Source organism: Convolutriloba macropyga, chromosome 11, assembly GCF_964194025.1.
Source record: "Convolutriloba macropyga chromosome 11, txConMacr16.3, whole genome shotgun sequence".
Taxonomy (NCBI): Eukaryota; Metazoa; Xenacoelomorpha; order Acoela; family Convolutidae; genus Convolutriloba; species Convolutriloba macropyga.
Window position 1 is genome coordinate 40,359,896 of NC_134478.1, and position 27,769 is coordinate 40,387,664.

Genomic DNA, 27,769 nt, shown 5'->3' on the forward strand with positions numbered 1-27,769 from the left:
GAGATCCAAAGCGAACTCCTCACGGAGACAAGGACACCCGCCCAAGTGTTACAATACGCCCTGAATAAGGAAAGAGGCCAAGAGAATCAGCGGGCAATAGCAGGCAGACTAAGGGCAACAAACATCATGGACAATCAAATTGCACATATTGGACAATATCCACAACAACGACGCACACAGCCTCAAAATATACGCAACACAACGAATCAACAAAGACGCCCACAACAACAAAGAAACCAAGGACAACACAACCCATGCCGACGATGTGGAGCCCCATTCTCACTCGAACACCTCCAGATCTGCCCCGCCATAAAGGTTCAGTGCAACAATTGCAAACGGGTGGGCCATTTTGCAAAAGTTTGCCGCTCCCCTAGACCCATTTGGAACATGAACCATCAGCAACCCATACAAAACAACCCGCCAGCAAGACTAATACGTAACATTAGACAACAAGATTCGACATCATCGATCACGGGAGAACACAACACTACCATAGAGCAAGCACAAGAAACCTTGGACCCCGAAAGTACATACTACATCCAAGAAATAATAGATAGCTGGAACCAAGTCAATCACGTGAAACCAATCGCTTTTATGAAGAGGAATCCCTCGGGAATCGACGCATCCCTTAATAACGAGATCTGGATAAAAACAAGATCAAACAACATCGACATAGAGTGGATTGCCGACACAGGAAGCCCAAAAAGCTTCATTAACGAAGCAACAGCAACCGCCATACTACAAAAATGTAACAAAGCAAAAAGACTCCCATACAACCAAGACCCAGAAAAATATAGATGCTTTAACAACGTATCCATTCCTATTACTGGAATACTCCAACTGGACCTCAGGTCAGGAGATTGGACATCGAGGACAACACAATCCTCATCGAACTAAACCAAACAAAAATAATTTAACATACAACAAAATCAAATCTTTTTATCTAGACAAGACGTTACTCCAACACGCCGCACTGACGCCGAGCGACATCTGGGACAACGATGCCAACAGTGAAGCGAATTTAAACATTCAATACCAAGAGAGACGAGAATCCTCTGGAGCCGAATCTGGGTCAGAGACGGGATCAGACAACACCCCACTGGGGAACCTTGCACAAAGAGGTACGATAATACCTTCTAAAATTTCATTCCAACTGGGTGACAAAACAACAACCATTGATCAAACTAGAAAAAACCTAGCTCGTAAAACGATCAGAAGACGAGTACCAGAACCCCGGGGTACACTTAAACCACTCTGGTCAATAATCCCCGACGGTACAATTACGAACTACACCCCCCACACTATAACCATAGACAGTCATAATAGGAAAACTACAGTAATATGAAATAGCGATATAGCAATATCAAAGGCAACAGCCAACAAAACACATAAAACAAACATAATTGAAAAACCAGAAGAACCCAAATTGCGACTAATTAACTTCGTTGCCTGTAAATCGATAGGAGAGTATAACCGAAACAAAAAGAAAATTGAAAAATTCTGTTTAGAGGAAAAACGTAAACGGAAGGCAGACGAAATGACAAAAGATCCCGGACACAACCACCCGGCACCTGCATCAACAGTGCAAATGTCGTACCTGCCCGGACCATCCCGAGCCCCCACAGCACAGTCAACACCAATAGACAACCCTGGACCCTCTCGGGCCCCATCCAAGCACACGATTTCACCCATCAAACAACTGCCAAAGAAAATGCTACCACGGACTCCAAAGAAAACCTCAACAAAGAACAGCCCCAGAAGGCAACCAAAACAAACCAAGCAAGTCACAGCACAAAAGAAACTGACCAAAGCGAAACTAGCAGCCCTAAGGCAGTCCCAAGTATTCGCAACTAAGCAACGAACAAATTTGAATCTAAGCCAAATCAAGAGCCCCAAAGTGAGGAAATTTAAAGTAAAAGCGAAAACACCCTACAAAAAAGACCACATTATCGTAACTTCATCGTCTCCCACGGACTTCATGAACTCGCCCGCTACTCAGAATAACCCCACCATCATCACTATAAGCAAGAGCCCAAGTAGCCATAATCCTAGAAAACGCTCAGCAGACCACACGGTACGAAAGCTCCACGTGGAAAACATGTTATCCAACCTGCCCTTAACACCAACCAACAACAAGCCCGAAATCGTTGACCTGATCGAATCCTCCGACAACCCAACCCGCCCGGAAATATCGATCCAGCCACCCTCAACCGACTTCGGCCAGTCCTGCATTATATTGTCTTCCGACTCTCAGGACTCAGTAATAAGCTTCCATACAGCAGCACCCTCCACCGTACCCACGAAACAAGATCCACAGGCCCAACCGGACCAAGAGAGCAGCATGGAACACGAGTTAGACAACAAAGAATAAAATTACGAGTGTAACACCCGAATATTATTTTCCCCGGGGGGAATGTGGTGAGGACGTGCCTCCTCTCTAGCAACAAAGACTCTAAACGTATTATTATAAACACTGCTACTAACTCATTATGTTTATATATATCTATCTATCAACTTCTGTAAATACGTACTTGAAAAGATGTAATACGGCCGGCCATACCAGCCACTTCAGTTGTTAGTTCCGAACGGAAACGAGAGAAAAGGCGCACACAGTGTCTAACGCGAGTATAAAGCAGCAGCATTAAAAAGTGTTTCAGCCTTTATTTTTTTGACCTTCAGGCTTCTGAGCTTACTTAGAGAGAATAGACAAACCGAGAAAAGCGCATCACCACAACTAATATGATCTAAAGAAACAAGACACGATAGCAAGTAATTTACCGCTCAAGAAAGTGACCTTGAATATGCACTGTATGTCAGTTATGATATATTATTTAATATAACCAAATTTACGAGTTTCAACTGATTTTTGGTAGTTTTTCAAGCTCTCTTTATGCTGCTAGTTACCTGGATTTACATGTCAAATTGAACTGATGATCGGTTGTAGATAATAATGCCGACAAAATGTGAATACTTTTCCAAAACGTCACTTTTTCAGTGTAAATTTGATGTCATGGGAAGTTTGTTGACAATGTAGAAGTTTTGTCGAATATTCTGTATCAATAGCATGTTGATTCGCCATCCAATCGCAAAGAAGCTGATGCAATGCTGTAAGGTCGTAGTATTGTTCTGCTGTTGGTTGAGGTAGTTCGAATTTGAGTTTCAGTTTAACTTCATGTATGCAATTGTGTACTAACAATGGTTACTAAATATAATTGTTGAACAAAGTGAACAAATCCGCATTGTTTCGAATGTGGCATTAAATTTCGCTCTTCATGCTATTCTAGCTTTAAATCTTGAAATGGCTTTGAAGCGCTATTCAATTTGGTTATTGTGTTAGTAAGCTCAGCCAAAACATCGCCGGCCCTGTTTTTCATCGTGAAGACATCCTTTTCAGGTAGTACTGGTGCGAGCTTCACTACTGGTCTCTTGTAAACTCCGTCCTTTGTTCGAACTATCTCTGATCGAATCACACAGTCAAGCCCAACGATGGTCTCCGTATTTTGATCAACCTCAACCACAAGCAAAACAGTTGTCATATCCACGCTTATCGCTATCTTTGATCAGCCAAACGAGATCGCCTTCCTTAACGATTTCGTTTGTCCTATATCGCCATTTTTGCCGGTTGTTCAGAGTTGGAAGATATTCTTTACGAAATCTGTCCCATATGACATTTGCATAGGTTTGAGTTTGTCGAAAGACCTTTCTATGATCAACAAATTCCAATGCGCATGGTAGGTATGCAAGCAAACGTTCCTCTTGGGTTCAATATCTGCTCTACAATACTCATCGTTGTTGAAAGAACGTCCTCGGTGATTGATCTGTTCCCCAACACTGCATACCTTGCTTTCTTGCAACTTCTCACCAACCGTTCCCATACTCTTCCAAAGTGAGGTGCTGCGGTTGGGTTGAACCTCCATCTGATTCCCCGTTAAATTAGATGTTCTTCGATTACTTCTTTGCTCCATGCCTTAACGTACTCTGCAAACTCTCTTTAAGCTTCAACAAAGTTTGTCTCGTTGTCACTGATGTTTGTACTCGGTTTGCCTCTTCGAGCAAAAAATCTCATTATTGCATTGAGACAACTGTCTGTGTCCAACTTAGGTACCACTTCTAGATGCACCGCTCTCATTGTTAGACGAGTAAAGAAACAACACCATCGCTTTTCGTTTCTCCGCTCAGCTTCACAATGAAAGAGCCAAAGAAGTCAACTCCTACATTTGTAAAGGCTATTGAAGCATCTAACCGCTCTTCGGGTATATCTGCCATTACTGGTGCTATCGTTTGTGGTCTGCTTTTTCTGCAGGTAACACACTTGTTCTTGATTGATCTTAAGGCGTCTCGTATGCCTAGGATCCGCATCTTCTGCTGAATAATGTTTCTTACATGCTCAGTGCCTTCCTGTTGATTGACCTTGTGCTCGTTTCGCAAGATTATTTCAACGCATGATGTTTCCAAGGTAGCAAAATTGGATGCTATGAATTGAAATCCAGTTGACTCTTGCCTATTCTGCCTTTAGCTCGAATAAGTCGTCCTTCTTCATCTAGTAATGGGGAGAATTGTAGGATTTTGCTGCTTTTTGGAATTTTCTTTTTCAGCTTTCAGAGATTTTATCTCTTCACCAAACTGTTCTTGCTGTAGTAACTTGAAGATTGTTGCTCTTGCTTTTTCTCTTTCTTCAATGTTGACTACGAGTGTTACTGGTTTGTAATTGTTCAATGCTCGCTGTACTCATGCCACTGTATTCACTAATCTGTTAAAGTTATTGAATTGTTCCCACTGAATAACAACTTTCTTCTCTTCAGCCTGTATCATGAAGATTGATGAGGGTATATTCTCTTCATCTGATGCAAAGATTAGGTTCACTGGCTCTGGCCAATCGCTTCAATCGAGTTCCTCAATGTGGTTTGCTCTGGTGCCAATGTCCGCTGGGTTGTTGATACCGCTCAAATGTTTCAACTGTGAAACATCAGTTGCATATAGTATCTCAACCACGCGATTGGCCACAAACAATTGTTTTTTACGATGAGAACTGTGTAACCACTGCAATACTGTAGTTGAGTCTGACCAAAACTGCAAATATTCATTTTCATTTCATGTTCCTTGACTATCTGTTCCTTCAATCTCACTGCCATGACTGCAGCTTGCAATTCCAATCGTTGTATTGAGAGATGCCTCATCGGTCCCAATCTGCATTTTCCAGTGACAAATGCTAATTCAGCTTTTGGGTTTTTGCGAATATATGCCACTGCACACATCGTGTCTTCAGATGCGTAAGGAAAAACATGAAACTCGGTTTTATCCCTCTCTTTGTTGAAGTACCTTCTATCAATGCTTGCTTCAGCCACTACTGGAAGGTGTTCTTTCCATTTCAGGAATTCTGCTTCGTGACCAGGCTCCACTTCGTTGTCCCATTGTTGCCCCTTTTTAGTCCAGATGCCTTTCAGAAATCGTCTCATGTGAACACTGAACGGAGCAAACAATCTGATTGGGTCGAATACTGAAGAGACCCGTGATAGAATCTTCTTCTGGGTTAAAGGTGCTTCAACTTCCTTGTTCGTACCTCTGTACACTTGAAGACTGTCATCAGTAACAGTCCATTGTAGTCCTAGCTCTGAAGATCCCTCCGCATTGGGTTCCATTTCGACCTGCTTCGTGGTACTGATTGATTTCAAGTCTTCTGGGATTTCTCTGGTAACTGCATCGTTGTTGCTTATCCACTTCTTCAGTTCAAATCCATGTTGTGAGGGAAGAGGTTGTAGTTGATTGAAGACTTCAATTGCTTCTTCTGAGATTTCTACTGATTTAATGAAATCGTCCAGGTAGAAGTTGTTTGGTATTGCCTTGGCTGCAATCGGATACTATTTTTCGTTGTCAAGTCCCACTCGCGTGAGAGCATAATTCGCACACGTTGGAGCACTCTTAGCTCCAAATACGTGAAGCTAATATTCGTATACCTGAACAGGTTCGTTAGTTCTTGGACGCCATAGAAACCTCAAGCAACTTCTATCCCGTTCGGAAAATTGCACTTGTAGAAACATCGATTCGATGTCAGCTGTCAGTGCAATTGGTCCTTCACGAAATCTGAATATTGTTCCAATCATCCCATGTAGCAGATCAGGCCGTGGTACTAGTTTGTCGTTTAGGCAAACTTCTTTGTACTTTGATGCAGCATTGCAAACACGTCTTACTTTGCCAGGATTGTTCGGATTTAGCACTGGATAGTGTGGCAAACACCATTATTTTCCGAAGGTGCCTTTCTTTTCGGATTCGTCCAATATCTTTACATAACTCTTTTCTACATCTATATCTATTGACTGTTGATACAAACTTTTCAGGTTTGGGTCCCTTTGGATCCTTCGCTCCAGTGAACAAAGCTGACCCCAGGCTGAGTTGTAGTTGTTTGGTAGGTTTGGCTCTGGTTCACTCCACAGCATTGCCATTTCGTACTGCTAGCCTGTAAACTCTTTCGTACTCTCTAGCATCCTGCAGTTCCTTCTCTGACTGACTGACGTCGTTGATTTAGGAAGCATAGGTTTCTTTGTCCCAACAGGTTTGGATAATCTCAGCCACTCTCAAATCTTCTGTGAAGGTGAAATGACAAACTATTTGTCTTCTCTTGCCCGTCATGGGTCCACTGACTACCCATCATAGCTCTGTTAGAACGGCGAAAGGTTCACTTCCTGTTCCTTTTTTGTAGTCCAATGGGCGTTGTAGCTCACAAGCATCTTGACCAAAGATGATGCCAACTTCCATCAAGTTGAAGTTTTGTTGGCTAGAACACTCAAGTGATTGAAGCTTTATTTCATCTTTTTGTAGTTGTAGTTTGTGTTTCCCAGGGAGATTGACGGGTGTGCAAACGCTTCGATTGAATGCACCTTTGACTGTAGTGCGTTGATTTTGAGGGGAACTTTTTCTGTCTTCAGATCCTTTGTTCCGTGTATGCCAGCTATGTTGAGCGTCACATCGGTGCCTTGGGCTCGTAACTTCTCTTGCACGCTTTGGTCGATGAATGAAAGCATTGATCCACTGTCGAGGAAAGCATATGTGTTCAGCCTCCCGTTGCCACCGCTCTGTATTGAGACAAGAACTTTCTGAAGAAAGCTTGTAACTTCGTTACTTTGTTTGATTGTTGCTGAGCTTACGTTGACTGGGTGCTTGCTCTCGTCCATTTCGTTTTCTGAGTGTAGCAATTGGTTGTGCTTCTTGGTGCACTCGTTGATAACGCATGCATTGTTTTTGCAATCTTTTATTACATGTCCTTTGCCTAAAGATCCATAACATAAGCGTTGCTTCCTCACTGCTGCGTACCGATCAATCACACTCATGTTCCTGAACAGCGGACAGTTCCAAATTTTATGAGTGCAGTCAACTAGCGGACAGTGATCCTTTTGCATTTGCTTGGTTACTTTCACATTCGAACTAGCACTGAAGTTCGATGTTTCTGAGGACCGTTTGTCTCTATTTGTGCCTCTTCGGACTTCTTCTCTTTGCTCTGCCTTGAAAACTGAAAACCTTTCATGCACCAACGCTATCCTAGATAGCCATTTTTCAAACAATATCAGATCAAGCCAATCTTGTTCTTTATCATCAACATAGAACCACCACTTCTCTTTGAGAACTTGATGCAGTTTATCTACTGCCATATGCAGTGTCGAGCTTGATTGCAGATCTTCAATCTGCTTGTACTCTTTGAGCACAATCACAAAGTTTGAAACAATAACTGAGAAACTGATCAGAACCGTTGAGTCGTGAGGTTCAAATTCAGCTGTGGTAGGTTTCTGCTACCTGCGTACCCACTATTGTATCGTAATAGACCAGCTCTGGCGGAAACGTCTCGGTCTTCAACACTTGAGGAACGGTCTCGTGAACTGCGATATCGTCTGAAGTGAGTCTGCTCGATCCCTTCAGGGGTTGCTTCGAAGCGAGCTGTTGATCGTTCTGGTGTTAGAAAGTTGTTGATCCAACTGGCTCAGTCTGAGACATCTCTCTTCTTTGAGGTCCAGTTGAACGGTGATTTGTCTCGAGAAATAGTTGATTGGTAACGAACATCATCATATTCTAATGCTGTTCTCTTCACTTTGCGCTCTAGCTCACGCTCTTCCCCAGTAGTTGATGCTTGGCTTTCAGCTCCTTCATTTGCATTTCAAGCTCTAGCCTCCTCCGCTCAAACCGTGCCTGTTCCAGTTGCATCTTGGTTTTGAATTCGATATCGAATTTCTTCATCCTTTCCTGACGCCTTCACTTTGCTGAAGATGTTTTCGAAACAATCTCCGTCTCTTGGCCACTTGCTGTTGCTCCATTTTGCACTGTTTGAGCATTTAGGTTGTCCGTTGAGTCGTTGTTGTTGCTTTTGTTGTCGTTCACTGCTTGGGTTGCGTTGCTTTGCTCTGCATTCATTGCTGGTTGCGTGCCTTTGCTTTTATATGCAAGCCAATGGTAGTCCAAACTTGCTTTGCACTTTCTTGCTTCTTTCAGATCTTCTTCAACGAAACATGTTGGGTAGGGTGCAAGCTTGTTTGGACACCGCAGTTGCTTGGGTATCTCTTCCACTAGAAGGTGAACAGTCTGTTGGTAGAGGACCTTTAGTTTGTTGGGTCGATCTAAATGTTCAAATATTTTGTAGCCAATCCCTGTTTTAGTGTTAACTCTTTCCACTAACTCTTGAAGCTTTTTGTCGTACCTTTGAGTTGTTGATTGGAACTCTTCTGTGCGGGATGTGATGTGTCTGTGTTGCCTGACTGCTGTTTGCTTTTGCTCTGCTGGTTTCATTTGAGCAGGGATCGCACCTCAATTTCTTTACTGAATTGCACTTATTTGTTCGCTTCACTGGCTTGTTGCTGCTGATTTGCTTGTTTCTTTTTGGGGGGTGCCTTCAACACTCTCTCCACCAAATTTGCCTTCTACTCTCTGTATCGGCAGTTTGCCTTCTACTGTCTGGGTCGGCGGACCAAAAGTAACGGCTGCTCTTTTATCAAAGTCAAGGAAAACTTTACACCGCCCAGTTTGTTTCAGCAGTTTCAAATCTGTCCGGATATTCTTTTTGCAGTCAACTTCTGTGAACTGTACCATCCGCTATACTGTAGCACATCGTTGCACTACTTGTTGCTCAATTAGTCCTGCTAACTAATTTCTCAGCTTTGCTGTATAGCAAACTTGTTTCTCTCTTTATAACAAACCATTTCTAATTAAAATAAACAAATTTTGATGAGCTTTTTTTTTAATAACCGAATTTGGGAAGTCTAATTTAGCCCTATAAGTTGGCTATATTTTTTTAAAGTTTCAGCTTTCAATCTCAAAGGTTGCAAAAACAGTCGGAAATAATGTAATTTTAACTGAAAAACGAAAAGAAAATTTTCTAACTTTAATGTTAGCAATTCTCTCTATTGGCCTCAATAACACCAATATCAAACTGGAGTAGGCTTTGTTAAAGCCAGTAAAAAGAACTGACTGTATGCTTTGCACAAAGTTTCTCTTACTTAGGAACTTCGTTTCTCAGAAAGAAAATTTTGAGAATATCAAAAATAATTCTCTTTTTACAAGTCAAAGTAAAGTTAAAACTGTACAATCAGTAATATGATCTACAGAAACAAGACACGATAACAAATAATTTACCACTCAAAAAGTGTCCCTCAATACGCACTGTATGTCAGCTTAATATAACCAAATTTACGAGTTTCAACTGATTTTTGGTAGTTTTTCAAGCTCCTTTTATGCTGCTAGTCACGTGGATTTACATGTCAAATTCAACTGTTGATTGGTTGTAGATAATAATGTGGACAAAATATGAACACTTTTCCATAAAATCTCTTTTTCAGTGTAAATTCGATTTTATGGGAAGTTTATTAACCATTGTGAAGTTTTGTCGAATATTCTATATCAATAGCAGGTTGATTCGCAGTCCAATCGCAAAGAATTTATTGCAATGCTGTTAACTCTTAGTAATGTTCTGCTGGTGGTTGAAGTAGTTCGAGTTTGAGTTTCAGTTTACCTTCATGTATGACAATTGTGTACTAATAATAGTTACTAAATATAAATGTTGAACAAAGTGAACAAATCCGCATTGCTTCGATAGAATGTGGCAGTAAATTTCGTTCTTCATGCTATTCTAGCTTTAATGCTTGAAATGGCCTTAATGCGCTATTCAATTTGGTTTTTGAGTTAGTAAGCTCAGCCAAAACATTGCTTAATAATGAGGCAAAGGAAACAATTTATTTCTTAGTTACAGTATTTTCGTCATTCCACAAAATAAAGCAAAAGTAATAAATATTTCTTATTTGATGCAAGGGCCGTCGCTTGACATGATATTTCTACCCTGGATAAATATTTCATTTGAAAAAGCGGGGATCGAGATTCGCAAAGCCGTGTCGCGGAACTTTGAGCGCCTAAACGACGTTAGCGAAGTCTTTACTATCAGTTTGGTGACATTCTTGTCTTGCCAATGGCAAAAATAATCCAATGGGTGTTGTAATTGGTCAATGTACTACCAAATCGTTTAGAGCTCGATTTTATGCAAAATTTGAAAAGAAAAATCAACTAAAACCAGCAGTCAAAATTTAAAGAGGAAGCTTACATGATTGATGCAGAACCTGCAATATTCTTGTGTATCTCATATGCTCACATGCAGTGAAGGAATCTAAATTATAGGACAACAGCATTTTAATATTTGAAAAATATATTCTGATAAAAAATTTAAGCCTAACTTTATGTGAAAAAGTTATGTACGCAAAAATGCAGTTTCAGTAGTAACCGCATTTAATAAGTAAGTTTAAGCTTTTAATTATCAAAATTCGTTATCCAGTTAGGTTAGCTGTTGACTTAACATTAGAAAAGCAAATAGCGCCTTTTTTCAAATTGGCCAATGAAATTTTCTTTAAATATTACACTTGCTGATAAAAATTGCCATGGAGACAATTTCACTTATGATTCAGACTTTGGCTCGTACAAAATTGCCCACGTTGAGGTCCAGACCTATATCGCCTCTGATCAGACCGTCCTAGACAAAAAAGACCTATTTTAGAATTTGGGAAATCCTATATTTTTCACAAAAATGTCGCAATTGGAAGAGACAAAACTTGATTTTCGAAAATCGGCGACCAACAAACTGTTAGTAAAGTTGTTATCTTGCAATTCAAGGCCATTTGGCAAACCAGGGATTTGTGGAACATAAGGAACAGTTTTTATAATTTGAATTGGTGCAATATTGATTTTCTGAGTGGGACCAAATTTATAAAATTTAGTTATCGTCCGGCATTAACATCAGTGTGATCAAAGATGGTAGAGAGTTAGTACAAACCACGGGGCAAGTTCAATCGTTGTCACTTTGGGGAATTGGTTTTATAGATACCGTGGGGGGGGGGGGAGAAATTAAACTTCCAAATAAGGCTTAAACTCTTGAGTTCATAGTTTGACCGATTGATTAATTGGTACGTCATAACTCTGATACCGCTTTTGTTTTAGTTTGAATAGCTGGAATAGTAGTCAGCAAAGTATAAAAAATGCGTTCAAGTCATTCAATTGTTCATTTGAAGTGATAACAAACTTCACGCAATAAAAAACTAATGTGTTCCATAAAGCAATGTGAAAAGACTGTTTTGTTTCAATCACTTTTGTACGTTGTTGCTTGATAAGTTACTAAGGACTAGAACCACAATAATACCAAAACAGTACCATAAGAGAGCTGGAGCTTCGGAGTTGATCTGTAGCGATGATGTGATAACAAAAACATTGTTGAGAGGGTTGAACTGACTTGATAAATTCAGAACACCGGTTCGCGCGATTGGAAACCAGAACACTTCAGAACAACCGTTTAACCGCAGTTAGATCAAGCGGCTTACTTAAGAGCATGAAGATTTGAGAGAATATAAGCTCTTTGGTTGTGAATTTGGTTACAAAGTTAAAGTAGTGAACCATCTTTTATAATAAAACTCTGATTGAATTGTGATGTGATTTGGTGATCTCTTACATTTCTTGTTCAGTCATTTGATGTTATTTGATTAACCGAAACAGTTCATTTTTCCAACAAGAGCTTCTTACAGCCGACAAGAGCAGTCTGGGGACAAAAGAACCCCATGATAAGTGTCTGAGAGCCATCAAAACACCCCGTTCAATTTGTTAGAGTTTTGGGCGCTAGTCGGTCCCCTCCAGCTAGTCAGCATAAGCAAGTACAAAGTTTTACAGTGGAGCTCCAGCGTGGGCCATATCGAAACTTCTTGGCAGTTGGATTGGATGGACGGCTTTGATTTTTGTGGCTGGACGTTGGACTTGGCAAGTGCGAACAGCAACAGAGTGAAGGAGAATTGACTTGTGCAAAAACGAGTGAAGAAAAAAAACCCGTGGACAGAGTCAAGTTGAGGCTTGCCTGAGAGGCAGGAAGAGAGCGCGAGTGCGCAGAGCAGTTTTCACTTGAGTGGGAGTTTGACTGTTTTATTGTTAACATTTAGTTTTTCTTAAGATTAGAGGAGAGTGAGATTTGACTAAGTCAAGAGACTAACTTGCTTGAGGCTGAGTTCGTGCAAGGAATTGAATAAAGTATCGCCTTTCCTAGCGAACGTTGTTACAGGGCCTTGGACAAGATCAAGAATTTTGTGAGGCAAATAAAGAGAGTTTGAGAGTTCGATGTAGTCCGAATTGATAGAGTAAAATTATCCTGGTTAGTAATTGGTTGTTGCTTAGGAAAAAAGCCAGTTTATAGCGAGAGCTTGAAACAAGAAGTTGGTAAGCTGGTATTTGGGACGTGATAGTTATGAGTGGAAGATTTGTGGGTATAGAGTAGAGTAAAGAGAGTGAGAGAGAGAGAGAGAGATTTTCCCCAAGTTTAATCTTTCCTTCAAACTGGAGGAAACAAGGAACAAGAGTCGGAAAGTAAAACTCTGAGGCAGAGAGTAAAAAAAGTTCGCAAAGTAGGCCAGTAGTGGTTCAACAGCATTAATTATTTAGAAAACATGGTTTGGAGTGCGTTCCCGTTTGTAGAGTATTTTCCGTCGAGAGGACTGGAGGATGTATTACCTTGAAGTTTTAGACGTTTTAAAAACGAGTGAGGATCAAGCTAAGTCGTCACTGTTTGTCTACTGAGGGATGAGACGTCGCAAGTGGTTTCGGATTTGACTTTCAGGTTTTGGTTGTCGGAAACTGGTGCAGTTATAATGTCGTTAGGACAATACTTTGACATCATTGAGAAGAGGCTATCTGGAATCAGGAGGAAAAGTGTAATGGTTGAAAAATTGGAAAAATAGAATGGTCAAGCAGAGGGCAGGAAAAAGGACCCCTTAAGCGAGAACTCAGATAAAGATTTTGAACGTAGTGAAGCTGGTTAGGAGTTAGTGAGAACAAGATGCGGTGACCAAGGTGAAGCAATGAGGAATTTCTTGAACGTAATAGATTTGCCACAATTGAATGAGGAGCAAGCAGAACATTTATGTCTGAGTATGTTGGGAGAAGTAAACAGGGAAGAGCAAGTTGGTATTAAGTGTCGGTACGATCAAAGAACTGGACAGAAATTAACTATGATCCCTAGTGAATGGCTCGAGACAAATATGGTTTCTACAGTTTTAAATCATTGAAAAATTTTTGATAAGGAAGCATGTCGAGGAAAAGAAACTGTTTGTATTAGAGATAAACATTGCAAAAAGTTTGATGAAGAAAAAGAATTGTGAGATAGAACTAAAGTCAAACGTTGAAAAGGAAGAGGAGAAAAGGCAGCGCCGTGAGATGTTGACGCGGGTTGATATAGGGAGCAAGGAAAAGAGAACACTACAAGAGGAGCGTAGGTAAAACTTCTTGTCAAAGTTGGAGAACATAAGCACACCTGAGGGATTCAAGTACTAATTAGACCGTTCATCAGGGAACGACGGAGGAGATGACTATCTCTTCATTAGTGATTCTGACTGTGAGGGCATTGAGGAAGAGGAAACTGCGCATACTCCAGACTCCAGACTTCTTTGAATGTTCTCAATAGACAAGGCTTAAATATGTACCTCTCATTGCACCTGAGTTTTCGTCTTTAGTAGGAGGCGGTGAAGTTGTTATGAGAGAGACAGAGTCCAAGCAGAATGCCTAGCTGGGGACAATCTAAGAGCTAATTTGATTGAATAGATTGGCACCGTAATTGAAGAAGTCCCATGTATAGTTGAGAAAAGGGGTTGTTGACATAGTACAGTTGAAGAGGAGTCTTTTCGAAACAAAAAACAAAGCCAAAAGAAAAATAATGATTCCTTTGTCCTGCAAGCGTTAATTGTGGACCTTGGCAATGCACAGACTCACGAACAGATAGATTTGGAGAAATTTATAGACAGGTTGATTGAAGTTACAACCCAGATGACTTAAAAAGAAAAACGACCAAAACTGTGTCCGCTTTTAATCCACTGGTGGATCCTAAAATTCAAGAACTTGAGTTGGAGGAGGGAGGAAATTACTACACCTGCAAATGTGGACTTTCAAAATGCTAGGAGCGTAGTCCAGGGACCCCGAAATTTGAATTGACGAGATGGGATTCAATTTTTTCGAGGATTTGTGAAATATACTTCTGCTGGAAAACAACAGAAGTTCTTGAAGTTAGTGAATCCAGCACGTCTAAAGCTGACTGTGTTCAAGTCCCGGTAACTGCACTTCAGTGTTGTCAGTGGTACATCCATGGAACAGTTCGGGTAAATGCAGATTACATGTGCTGTCCATAGCTGTAGTCGCTCAGTTGGAATGGGAAAACTCGTCAGAGATTCCTATCAAGGGTATATTTGTGTAGCAATTTCCACCAGATTGCGGGATCAACTCTCCAGTTTCGCTGAAGTAATAGAACCATTTGAGGTTTGTTCAGTTAATGACAAGATGAAAAGGAGTGTCCACAATAAGGGAGTGATAGAGGCCGGCAGGACTGATTCGGAGGAATGTCAAGAATTACGGAGGAGATAAAATCTTACATTGGGTCTTGAGAACCAGTCGTGCTTAAGTAGGCCCGAGCTTCGAGCCAGACTGGAAAAGAATTTGTCTAGAGTTGAACACTTGTGGACAGATAACGAGGATGGAGGGGAGACTGTCCATGTTTTGGGGAGTGATACCGATTGCAAATCGGACGCTCAAGTAAACAACTTTTCTTTGACTACCACATTTTAAGAAAAAACCTGAGTTTCCTATACTCTTGTACGTTACTGCTTGATAAGTTACTAAGGACTAGAAACACAATATAACCAAAAAAGTACCATAACAGAGCTGGAGCTTAGGATTTGACCTTTAGAGATGTTGTGATAACAAAAACACTGTTGAGAGGTTCGAACTGACTTGACAAATTCAGATCACCGGTTCGCGCGATTGGAAATCAGAACACTTAAGAACACCGTAGAACCGCAGTTACATCAAGCACTTTAATTAAGAGCTTGTATATTTGAGAGAATAGTAGTTCTTCGGTTGTTAATTTGGCTACAAAGTTAAAGTTGTAAACCATCTCTTATGATAAAACTCTGTTGAATTTTGATTTGGTTTGGTGATCTTTTACATTTCTTGTTCAGTCATTTGATGTTTTTTGTTTACTCGATTCAATTCATTATTCCAACTAGAGTTTCTTACAGCCGACAATAGCAGCGTGGGGACAAAAGAACCCCACAATAGAAGTCTGAGAGCCATTAAATCACTCTTCTCAGTTTAATAGAGTTTTGGGCGCTAGTCGGTGTCCAGTTAGTCAGCCTAATCAAAGTACAAATTTCTACACCTATGAACAGACTGTCCCAGACAAAGTGACCTCTGATCAGAGTAGTGTGCGCTCTAAGCTCATTGTGCGCTTGATGCGTGCTTGAAGCCATCTCTGATTGGACAAGATTCAGATCGAAATGACCGCTGATCTGAAAAATTCCAGACTATAGTCCTGACCAGTTTGAGAATATTGCCCAGACTGAGGTGCGCTCGAAATTGCCTCAGACCCTAACCATAATAAGCAAAATAAGGATGCATGATCTTTGATTAGACCTTATTGCTAGCATTGACTCAAAATCATTTTCATCTGTTACACGTTGGCTCAAAAGTAACTCTCAACGTCTGAACTCTGATTTGGGATCACTTTTGTGACAATTGAACTATTTTTGCTGAAAAACAATTACTGAATGAAAATTGGAAAAAATTTTGATCTGAAAGTAAGAGTGATGCTGAGTTCATATAAATGTTGGAAAATGTTATCGCGCTTCTTACTTTTTATTTTGCAAACATTTTATTACTCTCAAAACTAAAGAAATTATGATAGCAGAGCTCTTTTAAAGCTGCGCCAATATTTTTTGATTGAGATTACTTTACTTTGTAAACATTTTTTTTATCAGTTCTGACTTGCAATTAGTATGATTTTGCCACTTATACATCTGATTGAATTGTACGCAGCGCTGAGAATTTGCTGGAAAGAATGCGTAATGTGAGATCAATGTGTTTCGAGTTCCAACGAAGTCATAATTTTCTCTTAACGGTGAGAAATATCTTTATCTCGGTGGACCTGAAAACCGGGGAAGCTTTGTGTGCATGTTTTTTTTGTTGTTTAAGAGGGTACTCCCAACAATAACAGATAGTATATAGGAGGCTTATATTGTAAAAGATTTTTAAGAAGTGTATGATAAAGAAGAGCAAATTTCTTTGCCCGCCTAAAGTTCTTTGCTCGTCTGTGGGTCAGAGATTGGCGAGAATGTTGCACGTCTACAAAGTAGAGTTGACGCATCTATGAGGTCAGAGTTTGCCTCAATTTTGAGTCGTAATGGGTTCTAGTTGTTCGTTAAAATTTAAGTTGAAATTTGGAATTTGGATGGTAAGTTCCAGGTACAATTTGATCTATTTGAAAAGCAATAAACATTAGTCCAACAGGGACAGCCAATGAGAAAAACATTTCTCTGAGTGGTTGCCCAAATGAAAACCTAACATAAAAATCTTTTAATTTGAGTCGTTTCTCAATGGGAAAAAAGATCAATAACTCTGCGGTATCAAACATAAACTGTAAATATTTGAGCGCACAGTACACCCCCCCCCCCCATCCCTAAGTGTGATCAAAAAAGGTCTGCAGTCATAAAAGAACTCAAATGCAGACTTCGGCCGGGATAAGTTTTTCTGGTTGAAGGTTTTCTCTGTCGTGGCCGCGAATGCTTCCCAACGGCACCTCTTCATTCGTGAACCAAAAAGGAGTTGATTACTACAACACTCTGATAGATGCCCTGCTCGAGGCGGGAATCGAACCACTGGTGACCATGTTACACTGGGACCTACCACAGGCATTGCAGGATATGGGAGGAATCATTTCTGATCAATTACCTGACTGGTTCGAGGATTATGCTGACTTCTGCTTCAAAACATTTGGGGACAGGTAACAAATTGTGTTTCGTAGTGCGTTGCCTAAGTGAACGATTACATTGTCCTCAGAGAATAATTAACAAGTCGAGAAGCCACCGCTATTCATCGCAAATATAAGCATGAATTTTGCTGAACACGGTGGATTTTTGTAAGAAATGATGTGAATTGGGTGAAAATTTACACACTTAGGTGAGGTCACAGATTGTTGGTTTTGATCGTTACCACTCAACTTAGCAGGAACCTTTTTGGAAACATCAGTTGAAGTCAGCGTGTAATCCAAAAAAATGCAGAGTGAAGAGAAAAACCAAATTTCAACACTTTTTAGCTGTCATCTTAAACAAGGACGCTCTTTGTTTTGCGTTTGCAAATAATTTTTGACTTAATTGTCTGTAAAAAGAAGGAGAGATAGGAACAGTTCGAAAATAATTCGCGAATTAATAAAAAAGATTGTTACTTAGTCGAACGAATAAATTAATGAAACAATTTCACATAAGAAGGCCAATGTGACAAGAAAAATAAGCGAAGTAAAAAGTAAAACAACAAAATACATTAAATATGGCAAGAACTCATTATCTGTTTTTTAAAAAAGCTTAGCAACAAAGTCCATGTATCATCAATTGTATCATTTTAAAATTGAAACTTAAAGCGACTGGAAAACGATGAGTTATATTAATTTGAGACAATAATTTCAGTTCTAGCTCTGATAATCCCATATTCCATTTTAAAAAAGGGCTACAAGAAGTCTTCTACCTCAATTTCCTAAAACAAGCAGCGCATATTGTTTCCTATTTTAGAATAAAAATTGATCAACATTTTCATTAGTAATTTGCTAATTTCTTGTTTTTATTTGATTCTATGAGCCCTCATCTATTTCTCAATGTTTGGAATTTCAGAGGTCGGGAGATCTAAAAAAGTCTACCTTTTTGCGAAGCTCTTTGAAAAAAATACTAAGAACAAAAGAGACATGATTTTTATTGGATAATGACAATGAATCTTACTTCCCGCGAAACAGTTGAACATAAAATTACCTTGATCTGTTAGTCTACCAAAACTACCAAAACAAATATAGAGGATAATTAAAAACAAAAATTAATTCGCTCAAATAAAACCACTAAAAGTTAAAAGTACAACAACATGCGCTATGATTACGATGCTCAAAGGACCAACAGGAAGTTGCTTATTGAATCGCAGATAAACAAAAGATAAATACCACAATGCATTGTTAAACCAAAATTAATACTATTTTTTATGAAAAGGAAATAGTCGCCTCTGTTCTCAGTGAGCTATAAAAAGTTCGAACGGTGGGTCTGTTTAGTCTGGCCAACGGTGGTCAAAGTCTGTTTGGTCTGGCTAAGCGTATCCAAAATCTGTTCGGTCCTGCCAATATCTATTATAGAATCACTGAAGAACGCGATTTAAAATATCTTTTTAAAATTCTCTCGACAAGATAATGTTTCTGTGCATGAAGGGTCATGAAACAAACACTTTCAACACTTCAGGAGGCATTATTGAGTGAAGCATACTGGCTAATATTGTTTTAAAATCTGAATCCAATAAAATCAATTTAATTTAGGTTAGGTCTCCTGGAAAATTTGTGAAGCGTTTCCAAAATGCATTTTCTGAAAACTTTAAAAGAAGTCGCGATTTAAGAATTTAAAGGAAAGTTGACATCGACTTCGTTTTGACGTATACCATTACATAGTAAGGAAACAAAGAAAGCTAAAGAACGTACCAGACGGAAGAACTCAAAGCATCATGACAACTTAAAAGATGACTAACTTGAACATAAAATTTTATTGGACTTTTTCGAATTTTTTGAAAAATCTGAAGTGTACTTAGTGACGGTGGATTTGTTTTCTGGACGGGCAAGGATTTGGAAACTGGTTGTGGAAGTAATTGCTCAAAGTTAAGAAAATAAGGAATTATCTTGCCAAAATTTTTTGCCTATATGTTCTTGGAAAAATTGAAGGCGACAACTTTCAGGGAACAAGATTAAATTTAAATAAATAGTGATAATATTATCAGGGTAAAGCTGTGGAACACTTTCAACGAGCCCTTTTCCAGTTCCATGTGTTTTGAGACTGGTGGCTGTGCCCCGGGTCCAGACTATGTAAATCCAGGGATATCGTCTTACAAGAGTGTTCATCAACAGCTGTTGTCTCACGGCAGAGCCTACCGGTTGTATGAGCAGAAGTATAAAGTCATTCAGGTGAAAATACAACTTATATTTTGGGAGAAAGCACCTTAGATATTTAGGGTTCGACTTTTTTCAAGTAAACCCCATATCTTAACTCCATTTCATTACCAATGAGCAGTCAACATTACAAGAAGGTTTTAGTAGTCAACATAACCAAGCGGATAACTTAAACCATTGTTTGGTTGTGGTAGTTTCATATCAAATCCCACGGGCCGATGAGGTTTTGCCAATTGCTTATACTACTAAATTTAATAGTATCAATCTTTAAAGGACTAAAACAAGAGTGAAAGGGTTGTGAAAAGGACCGAAATGATTGTGAAAAGGACCGACTGTGCTAGGTACACGGCTAAAAAAGCAGAGCAAAAAATTTAAGGTGGATACATTATTTCAGAACAGGTTAACAAACTTTCACAACAAAAAAAATTACAGCAAACCATTTAGGTTTTCCAAAAATTTTTAATGTTTTGCTGTAATTTTTGCTGTAACAACGTGAACTGCATATAAATTCACGGCGTACAATGCAATTTATTTCAAATCAAGATTGAGAGTTTCACTTTTTTCAAAATTTGAAAAGCAGTATTTTTATGGATTCAACTTCTTACCCTTCCTAATTTAAGAACAGCAAAACAAGATCAAATATTATTATGATGTCAGTAAATTGAGGGAAACGCCAAATTTTTAATTATTCTTATATATTTTGACATCCAAAGAAAATTGTTTATTTACTACGCCTCTAAAAAATTTTTCTAATGTTTATATCGTGTTGGATCAATATCCCCAGTTTTCTCACAACATTTCATTAGTTCATTAGAGATTATCTATTATTTTTTACTAAAATCAAATATAGTTATTTAAGGAACAAAAATGGACAGAATGCTCTGTCGAACCAAAGTATATAAAACTTATAAAACTGATATCAGACCACAATGTTGCAAAATCTGCAGTATTTATCTATGTTGATGTATTTTTTTTACTTAAAATTAAATAAGTACCAACCATGACATAATTTTATTTAGAGAGAATATCTTAATAGTTTGTTTTTTTTTGCTTGAAAAACAATTCATATACTATATGTTCAGTATATACAAGAAACATTAGCTTTTCGAACCCCACTCACATAAACCTAGGAGACCAGATCGGATATGAATTTCAAAGTATGATTACTGCCGTACGATGGGTATATCGAATGGCGAAATTTTTCAAAGAGCTATGAAGCCCGTAACGATTCGTCAAAAGTCTTTATCTCAGGTTAATAATGCTTTTTATTGCCAATTTCATAAGCCGTAAATTTTTAAAATCGGTACAAAAAATTACTAACAGCGTAATTTTACAACTTGAAAATTTTCATAGCAGATGCTCAACAAATTTTAAGAAATAATGATTTGTCATGAACTGTTAAAATAAAAAAGTGTTTAAAAAGAATATTTCAAGGAAAAGCGCTTATTCGAGTGTCAATTTTCCCTAAAAAAACAATTAATTTTAAACCACTCCTTATTCTCATAAATGAAAAAATAGAAAAAGATCTCTTAGAAATAGAACAATATCCGTAAAACCGTGAAACCTATGAAAACTGTTATATGTTTTGCTGTTTTGTTCTGTTAAAGGTTTTGCCGAAGAACTATAACAAATTTTAAAGATCAAAAAGGGCAAAATTCATAGAAACTGTGCCCCATTCACGTTCATAAAACAATCATTCTCTTCCAAATTCATCAACTTTGAAAATTTTGTCACATTACTGCAAAGCGCAGTCACATGCAAATTTTTTTCTCACATTAAAAACTACAAACACAGATCTGCTAGAGAAAAAAAAATGGCGAGTAAAACAGTTCTTGGAAAAAATCTGATGAAATTTTATCACAAATTACTCAGGAAGGAAATCTATAATTTTTTAACTGTAAAATTAGGAAAATGTAGACAATTTAAAATGAACATATATTAACGCTTATTTGTTTATCAAGCAATAATGGAAACTAAACCGTTGTTGAATAATCACGAGACTGACAAAATAAACCTGCAAAAAAAGATGTTATCCACTCTTATAATAATTAGTTTCTTCCTGAAACAAGATAAGAAACAATTATTCTCAGAACCAAGAAAATCCAAAAACAAGCAAAATAACGGGAAGGTTAAAGTTCTATTAAATGAAAAGTTTTGCTGCACTTTGTTGCTTCTTAAGCAATAATCTAGAAAAAATGAAAAGGTTTTAATAACCTAACTTTTAGTTCCATAACACTTATCTAAATCAAGTCTCATTATTTTGTTATTTTGCGGAAAAATGATTAATTTGATGTTGTTTTGGTTGATCTAGGAAGAAATCCAAATTTGAACAACTTTGAAATAGCCGAAAAAAATTCTGTGATGAATTAAGTAATTTTTTCCATTGAATATTTTGCAAATTTTAAATTAAGAACCATTTATAGATATGGAAACTTTTTTATTGTTAGTGTTCATTGAGGTTGTGAGCGTTGAAGAGTTCAAAAAATTTAAAAAAAACAAGAGAAAGAAAAAGTTTAACAAACAACAAAGCAAATTTAAATTGAATTTCTCAAAGAGTAGACTTTTAATTTTTACAACACAGACATTTGAAGCTCGTAACTTAATCTCGAAAATTTTGCCAGCGTTTTATAGGGAGTACTGTTGTAGAAATGAACAAGTTCATCGAAAAAGTGCAAGAAGGCTAATTTTCAGGGAAACTATAGGAAAGAAGTCTCAGCCGAAATAGTGAATCAAAAGAGTTGAAGTGAACCAAATATTCACAAAAATTTGTACCTTTATAAAAAGCTGAGATTCAAAAAACTCTCCGACTGGCAATGATTTCTCTATCACTATCTTGGAACAATTATGAGAAATCATCCGTTGAAATTAAGATGCAATTTGGTCTCGGATGGCTTTGCTTACAGCGTTCAAACAGAAACTTTTTTTTAAAAAAGATATTTTATTTTATATAATGCATAATATATATGAATATTATAGTAAAATTGGGATTAGAAACAACTTCGAGAAAATAAAATTGAACTGTGATTAATAATTTATTAATACTTATTAGTGAACAGTTACGCTTTTATATTTAGCCCTATAGTGAACTATGCTATATTCAATATTCTTTTCCAATGATTATACTATCAAAAGTCTAATTTACACCGGTGGTAAAATTGGCCGGCAGGGCGTTCAAAATTCACTAGTTCGCCATTATCTTTGGTCTGATCTAGTGGGAGCTCCCTCGCCTCTCTATGGCCCCTTCGTGACATAATTAATCTACTTGCCCGTTTTACGTCAAATTTTGGCTGAGTTTCTCATTTTGTGGTTGCCGGCGGCGAAACCTCTTCAGGTTTGCCCACCTTAGACACCCTAGTTTTGCCCACCTAAACTGGTGGCCAATACGGTGTCCACTCTAATTTCCATCTATTATCTTACAGGGTGGCAAAATAGGGATAGTGGCCAGCACAGGGTGGCATGAGCCATACGACCAGACATCCAAACTGGATCAGGAGGCAGCTGAGAAGTCACTTCAGTTCCAGCTAGGATGGGTTCTTTCTCCACTCCTGGGCGATAAAGGGGACTATCCGGATGTGATGAGAAATACAATCGCGGAAATGAGTCAGTATCAAGGTTTCAACGAGTCTAGATTGCCAAAGGTAACAATCAAGTTGTGGAAAAAAATCTATTTCTAAAGGAGAAAATTACTCAATCTATTTGAAATCATGTCTAAAACCATGTAATGAAACTTTCCAAAACTTCCAAACGACAACTCTAGTAACAAAATTCTTGCAAGATCTTGCAGGAAAAAGTTGATCGTTGCAAAATCTTGCAAGTTTAAATTTTGTTTTCAGCTTGGGAAGCCAAAACTGTTTCCATCATAGTGATTTTACACAAATTCCATAAAACAAAATAAAAGTTTAGATGAGAACATTTAAATCTACTATAGATTTGCAAAACTATTGAAAACTTTCAGCTCAGCATAGTTTTTCAGAACTCTGCGTTGAAACCGAAGCGTTAAATTTGATTAACAGAGAAGTCAATGTTTGTAAGAGTCAATGTTTGTAAGAGTCAATGTTTGTAAGAGTCAATGTTTGTAAGAGTCAATGTTTGTAAGAGTCAATGTTTGAAGTCCTTGCAAAAATCTTAGAAAAAACAAAGGCTTCAAATATCTATAGTGCAGAGTGTCATATGTTTTTTAATGAATGTTGTTTTTTCCCTCCGCCTGTAAATAATCTACGGGATGGCAAAAAACCCCTTAAGTTAATAACGAAACTATAAAAATTACCTGATGTGAAAGCGTGGTGTATTTAAAGCTTTGTATGATCTTCTTTTTAACGTTAAAAATAGTGGGCATTATTTGAGAAAAAGATATCATTAGAAACTGGAAAAAATATATGATAATCAACAACAATAGTGTTTGATAACGTCTCTTTTTGTGTTCATGTGGGTTTTTTTGGTAACGTTTTGAATAGCGTTTTGAAATTTGAAGCCAACAAGGCAGCTCGGTAATGTGCGATCGCACATAAGGTTCCGACCCCGCTCATCCACAATTTTGGCATAATTGTCTACCAAATGAGGAACAGAGAGAAAAACACAAAAAAATCGATTGCAGTGGATAAAATGTCTGCGCATTGTTTGTTTGTTGATGTGACTTTGCGGGAAGGAAACTGACAGGGAATGCACCTGACTAATCAATATCTATTCATCCTGGGTGTCAATATTAGGTGTTGTAAAAATTTTTCCAAAAAGTATTATTAAGCAAATTCTTGTACATTAAAACATGGTTATAAACCGATAGCACTACCCGGACCGAACTCCAAGTCTATATCAGTACTAGGCAAGTCTAAATCCAAGTCTTATTTAGGTTTCCAGTACTGGGCAAGTCTAAATACAAGTCTTACAAGTCTGCCAAGTCTTAACCAAGACTTGGATAACACTTGGAAGTTGATTCCCAAGTCAAAACCAACTTTTCAAGAAACTCGAGTGAAATTTTCGAATTCAAAAAAATTTTGCAACGTGCCACGATTTTGGCATTACTTTTTGGCCACTTTCTCGGGGTGCTAGAAAATGATGCCGGGGCATATCAAATTGTTTATGGGTGTTTACTAGCACCCCGGGAGGGTCTATTGGGGTTTTTTTTTCAGGTGTTCTGGGCCGTTTTCAGCCATTTTTCTGCCGTTTGGAGCCAAATTTTAGCCGAAAATCGACATATATTTCAGATCTTGAAATGTCTGGGTATTCGAATCGAGGAAAAGTTAAGAAGAAGACTGTGAGGGTTCCCATGCTGTCAAGGGGCCCAGTTTTATAAAGTTGTGGAGACCTGGTTGATAATAGTGGGAATCTGTCACGTAAAACACACAAGTATTTTTCAAAAAAAACTGGTGTATGAACGAAAAAATAGCCTCCAAAGCAAATAACTCAGTGGAGTAAAAAATGATGCATTAGATCGATGAGATATGCCGATATTAAGAAAGCGAGCGAAGACGAAAGGCAAAATCAAACAACAACAACAAACATTAATTAAATCAAAAAATTTATGTCCGTTTTAAAAAACAAAACTTAATAACAAAGTCAAAAAAGCGTCAGATAAAACTGAAAAAAAAACAAAATAACTTGTAATTCACCAGAAAAAATGGTTTTTCACCAGTTCATAATAAAGCTTGGTAACAATCGGACAAAAAAGAACAGAAGCTTTAAAGTTAGAAAATTCGCTGAATTTTAAAAAGAACAATTAATTTCAAAGTAATGAAAACCATGACGAATCAACTAAAATACCCCATAGGTTTACAATTACCATTGCTTCTATAGAAGGGAATTAAGAACTCTTGTTATTCAATTTTTTGTGCAGTTACAAAAAGAACAACAAATAGACAAAAACAAAAAGTCAATTAAAACTTGCCAGAAAATGCTTTGGAAGCCGAAAAGCCATACTTTGGCCCCCAAAATATGATCAATTGCACCGTCATCAAACACCAATAATGTATTATGTGGCCACTCATTAATGAAAATAAGCAAAAATTAGACAAAAGAATGCAAAATTATGTAATACTTTTTTTTTCGAAAAAAAATTATTTCCAAAGACATGAAAGCCATTAATTACAAAAAGAAAGAGTTGAATAGGTTCGTCCATTATTCCAAAGGAAGGTCTTGAGAATTGCAATTATTCAGAATGTGTCCTACGTCTACAAAATGAACGCCAAATATGACACAAATCAAAAATTCATTTACTTTTTTTTGTGAAAAACCCGTGTGGAAGCCAGTGAAGTCATAACGAATTCTTCTAAAACATTAGATTTTGTGACATCAATCCCTTTTGACAACTTGCCTCGAAATGTATTATGTGACCTCCTAATAATGAAATTAGGAAACAGTTAGACCAAAAAGAAAGAAAGCAAGATTATGTAACCTTGTTTTTATCGAAAAATTTTTTTTCCAAAGACATGAAATCCATTAATTACAAAATGAAAAAATTGAATAGGTTCATCTATTTTTCCAATGGAAGCCCTCGAGAACTGCAATTATCCAGAACACGTCTTACGTCTACAAAAAGAACGTCAATATGACAATCAAAAATTAATTTATTTTTTTTGTGAAAAACCCGTGTCGAAGCCAGTAAATTCATAACGAAGTCTATAAAAACATTAGATTTTGTGACATCAATCCCTTTTGACACCTTCCTTTGACAAAAATAATGTCATCTTTAAGCTTTAATTAACGAGACCAGTTAACAAACAGACAATAAAAGGAACAAAATTGCGAAGTTGAAATGTTTTTTTTTTCGTTTTGGAAAACAATTGTTTTCAAAGTCATGAAAGCCATTATCTATCTTCTAATATCAGAACATCGGCTCATCTACTTTTCCAGGAAAAGCCATTAAAACCGAGTCATTGTACAGGAAATTAAATACGACTAAAAAGACAAAGTAAAAATGACATTAAAAGACAAAATTAAAGAATTCAATTAAATTCTTTGAGAAAGTATTGTTGAAGCGGTAAAAAACAACAATCTACATCTTTAAGGATTTAAATATTATCAGTTTTGCATTATTTCGAACGCGAAAATTGTGATAATTGAACTGAAAAAAACGTGATAATTTGACAAAATTAGAAAACATGAAAAATGGGCAAATACTTAAAAATTCAAAAAAAATGTGAAATCTAGTAGTATCAAAGCCAGAACACCATAACTTAAGGCGTAAAACCGGAATATGGACTAAATTTGAATGCAGCAAAAATAATGAGCACTTTTTGATTGTTGACGAAAGCTGCAAGTTGACCAAAGTAAGAGAAAATTGGAGGCAAAGTTCATCAAGCCATTTTATATTTAAAAATCAAATACTTTAAAAGTCAAAACGACCATAAGCTTTCAATTAATCAACTATTTAAAATAATTTCGAGCTAATTAGGAAGCCAATAGGACCTATCACTAGTGAGCTTTGATATGAAATGCTCTGTTACTTATTTAATATAAAATGATCGAACTTTTTTTAACAAAAAATCGACTGATGACAATTCGAATTTTTTTTAGATTGTAACGGTCCAAGATTGGTACAGAACTAGTCCTGCTAATTTTGATTGTCCGTTAGGAATATTTTGTTATTGGAATGTCATTGATATAGATATTTTGTTTCTTAAAAAATCAAAAGTAAATGCTGCGTTTTTGATAATCAACGAATAAAGTTAGCAAAAAACGGCAAAGTTTTGTTTACAGAGCACTCTCAACCGAAGTTGAAGTGGAATTAGCCCCCTTTTCAGTCTACAAAGATTGTTTTAGTGTTGTTTGGGTGTGCAATTCCAGCAAATTTAATCAGGGTGGACTAAAGAAACTTATTTCGTGCTGTTTTTGATGAAAAAGTCTGAATTTTGTTAAATTTTTAGCCGGAGTTTGTGACAAAAAAATTCAATGAATATAGCCGACAATGAATTTTGTCTTTAAACGTAAAAGCAACAACATTTTCATGAAAAATGATTATATTTTATCAAAATTGGAGAAAATTTAGTCAAAAATTCCTAAAAAATTTGAATGAAATCAACGGAATTCAATCTATTTTCTCGAAAGTTTAATCCTCGATATCTCCGTGTCAAAAACAAAAATCAAAAAAACCTTTTTATTTCCATTTTCTACGCTGGACACGCTTTTTAATGATACCAGTCTCAACTCTCTACAATGAATATATCGATCGGCCAAAATTGACTGAACAAAAAAAATCCCAGTTGAGTACATAGTTCCTCCCCCCTCAAGAGGGGTCGGAACAATTAAACAATTTGTACCAGCTGAAAACTAAAAAAA

General features: G+C 37.4%; 1 protein-coding gene across 1 annotated transcript in view; it reads left to right on the forward strand.

The window, feature by feature from the left end:
* LOC142349127 (lactase/phlorizin hydrolase-like) overlaps nucleotides 1-27,769 on the forward strand; it is a 134,353-nt gene that overhangs the window by 11,276 nt on the left and 95,308 nt on the right. The window contains exons 3-5 of the mRNA XM_075400541.1: nucleotides 17,075-17,317; nucleotides 19,330-19,513; nucleotides 22,918-23,136. Of these exons, the coding sequence (XP_075256656.1) occupies nucleotides 17,075-17,317; nucleotides 19,330-19,513; nucleotides 22,918-23,136 (646 nt within the window). The remainder of the gene's footprint in view (nucleotides 1-17,074; nucleotides 17,318-19,329; nucleotides 19,514-22,917; nucleotides 23,137-27,769) is intronic.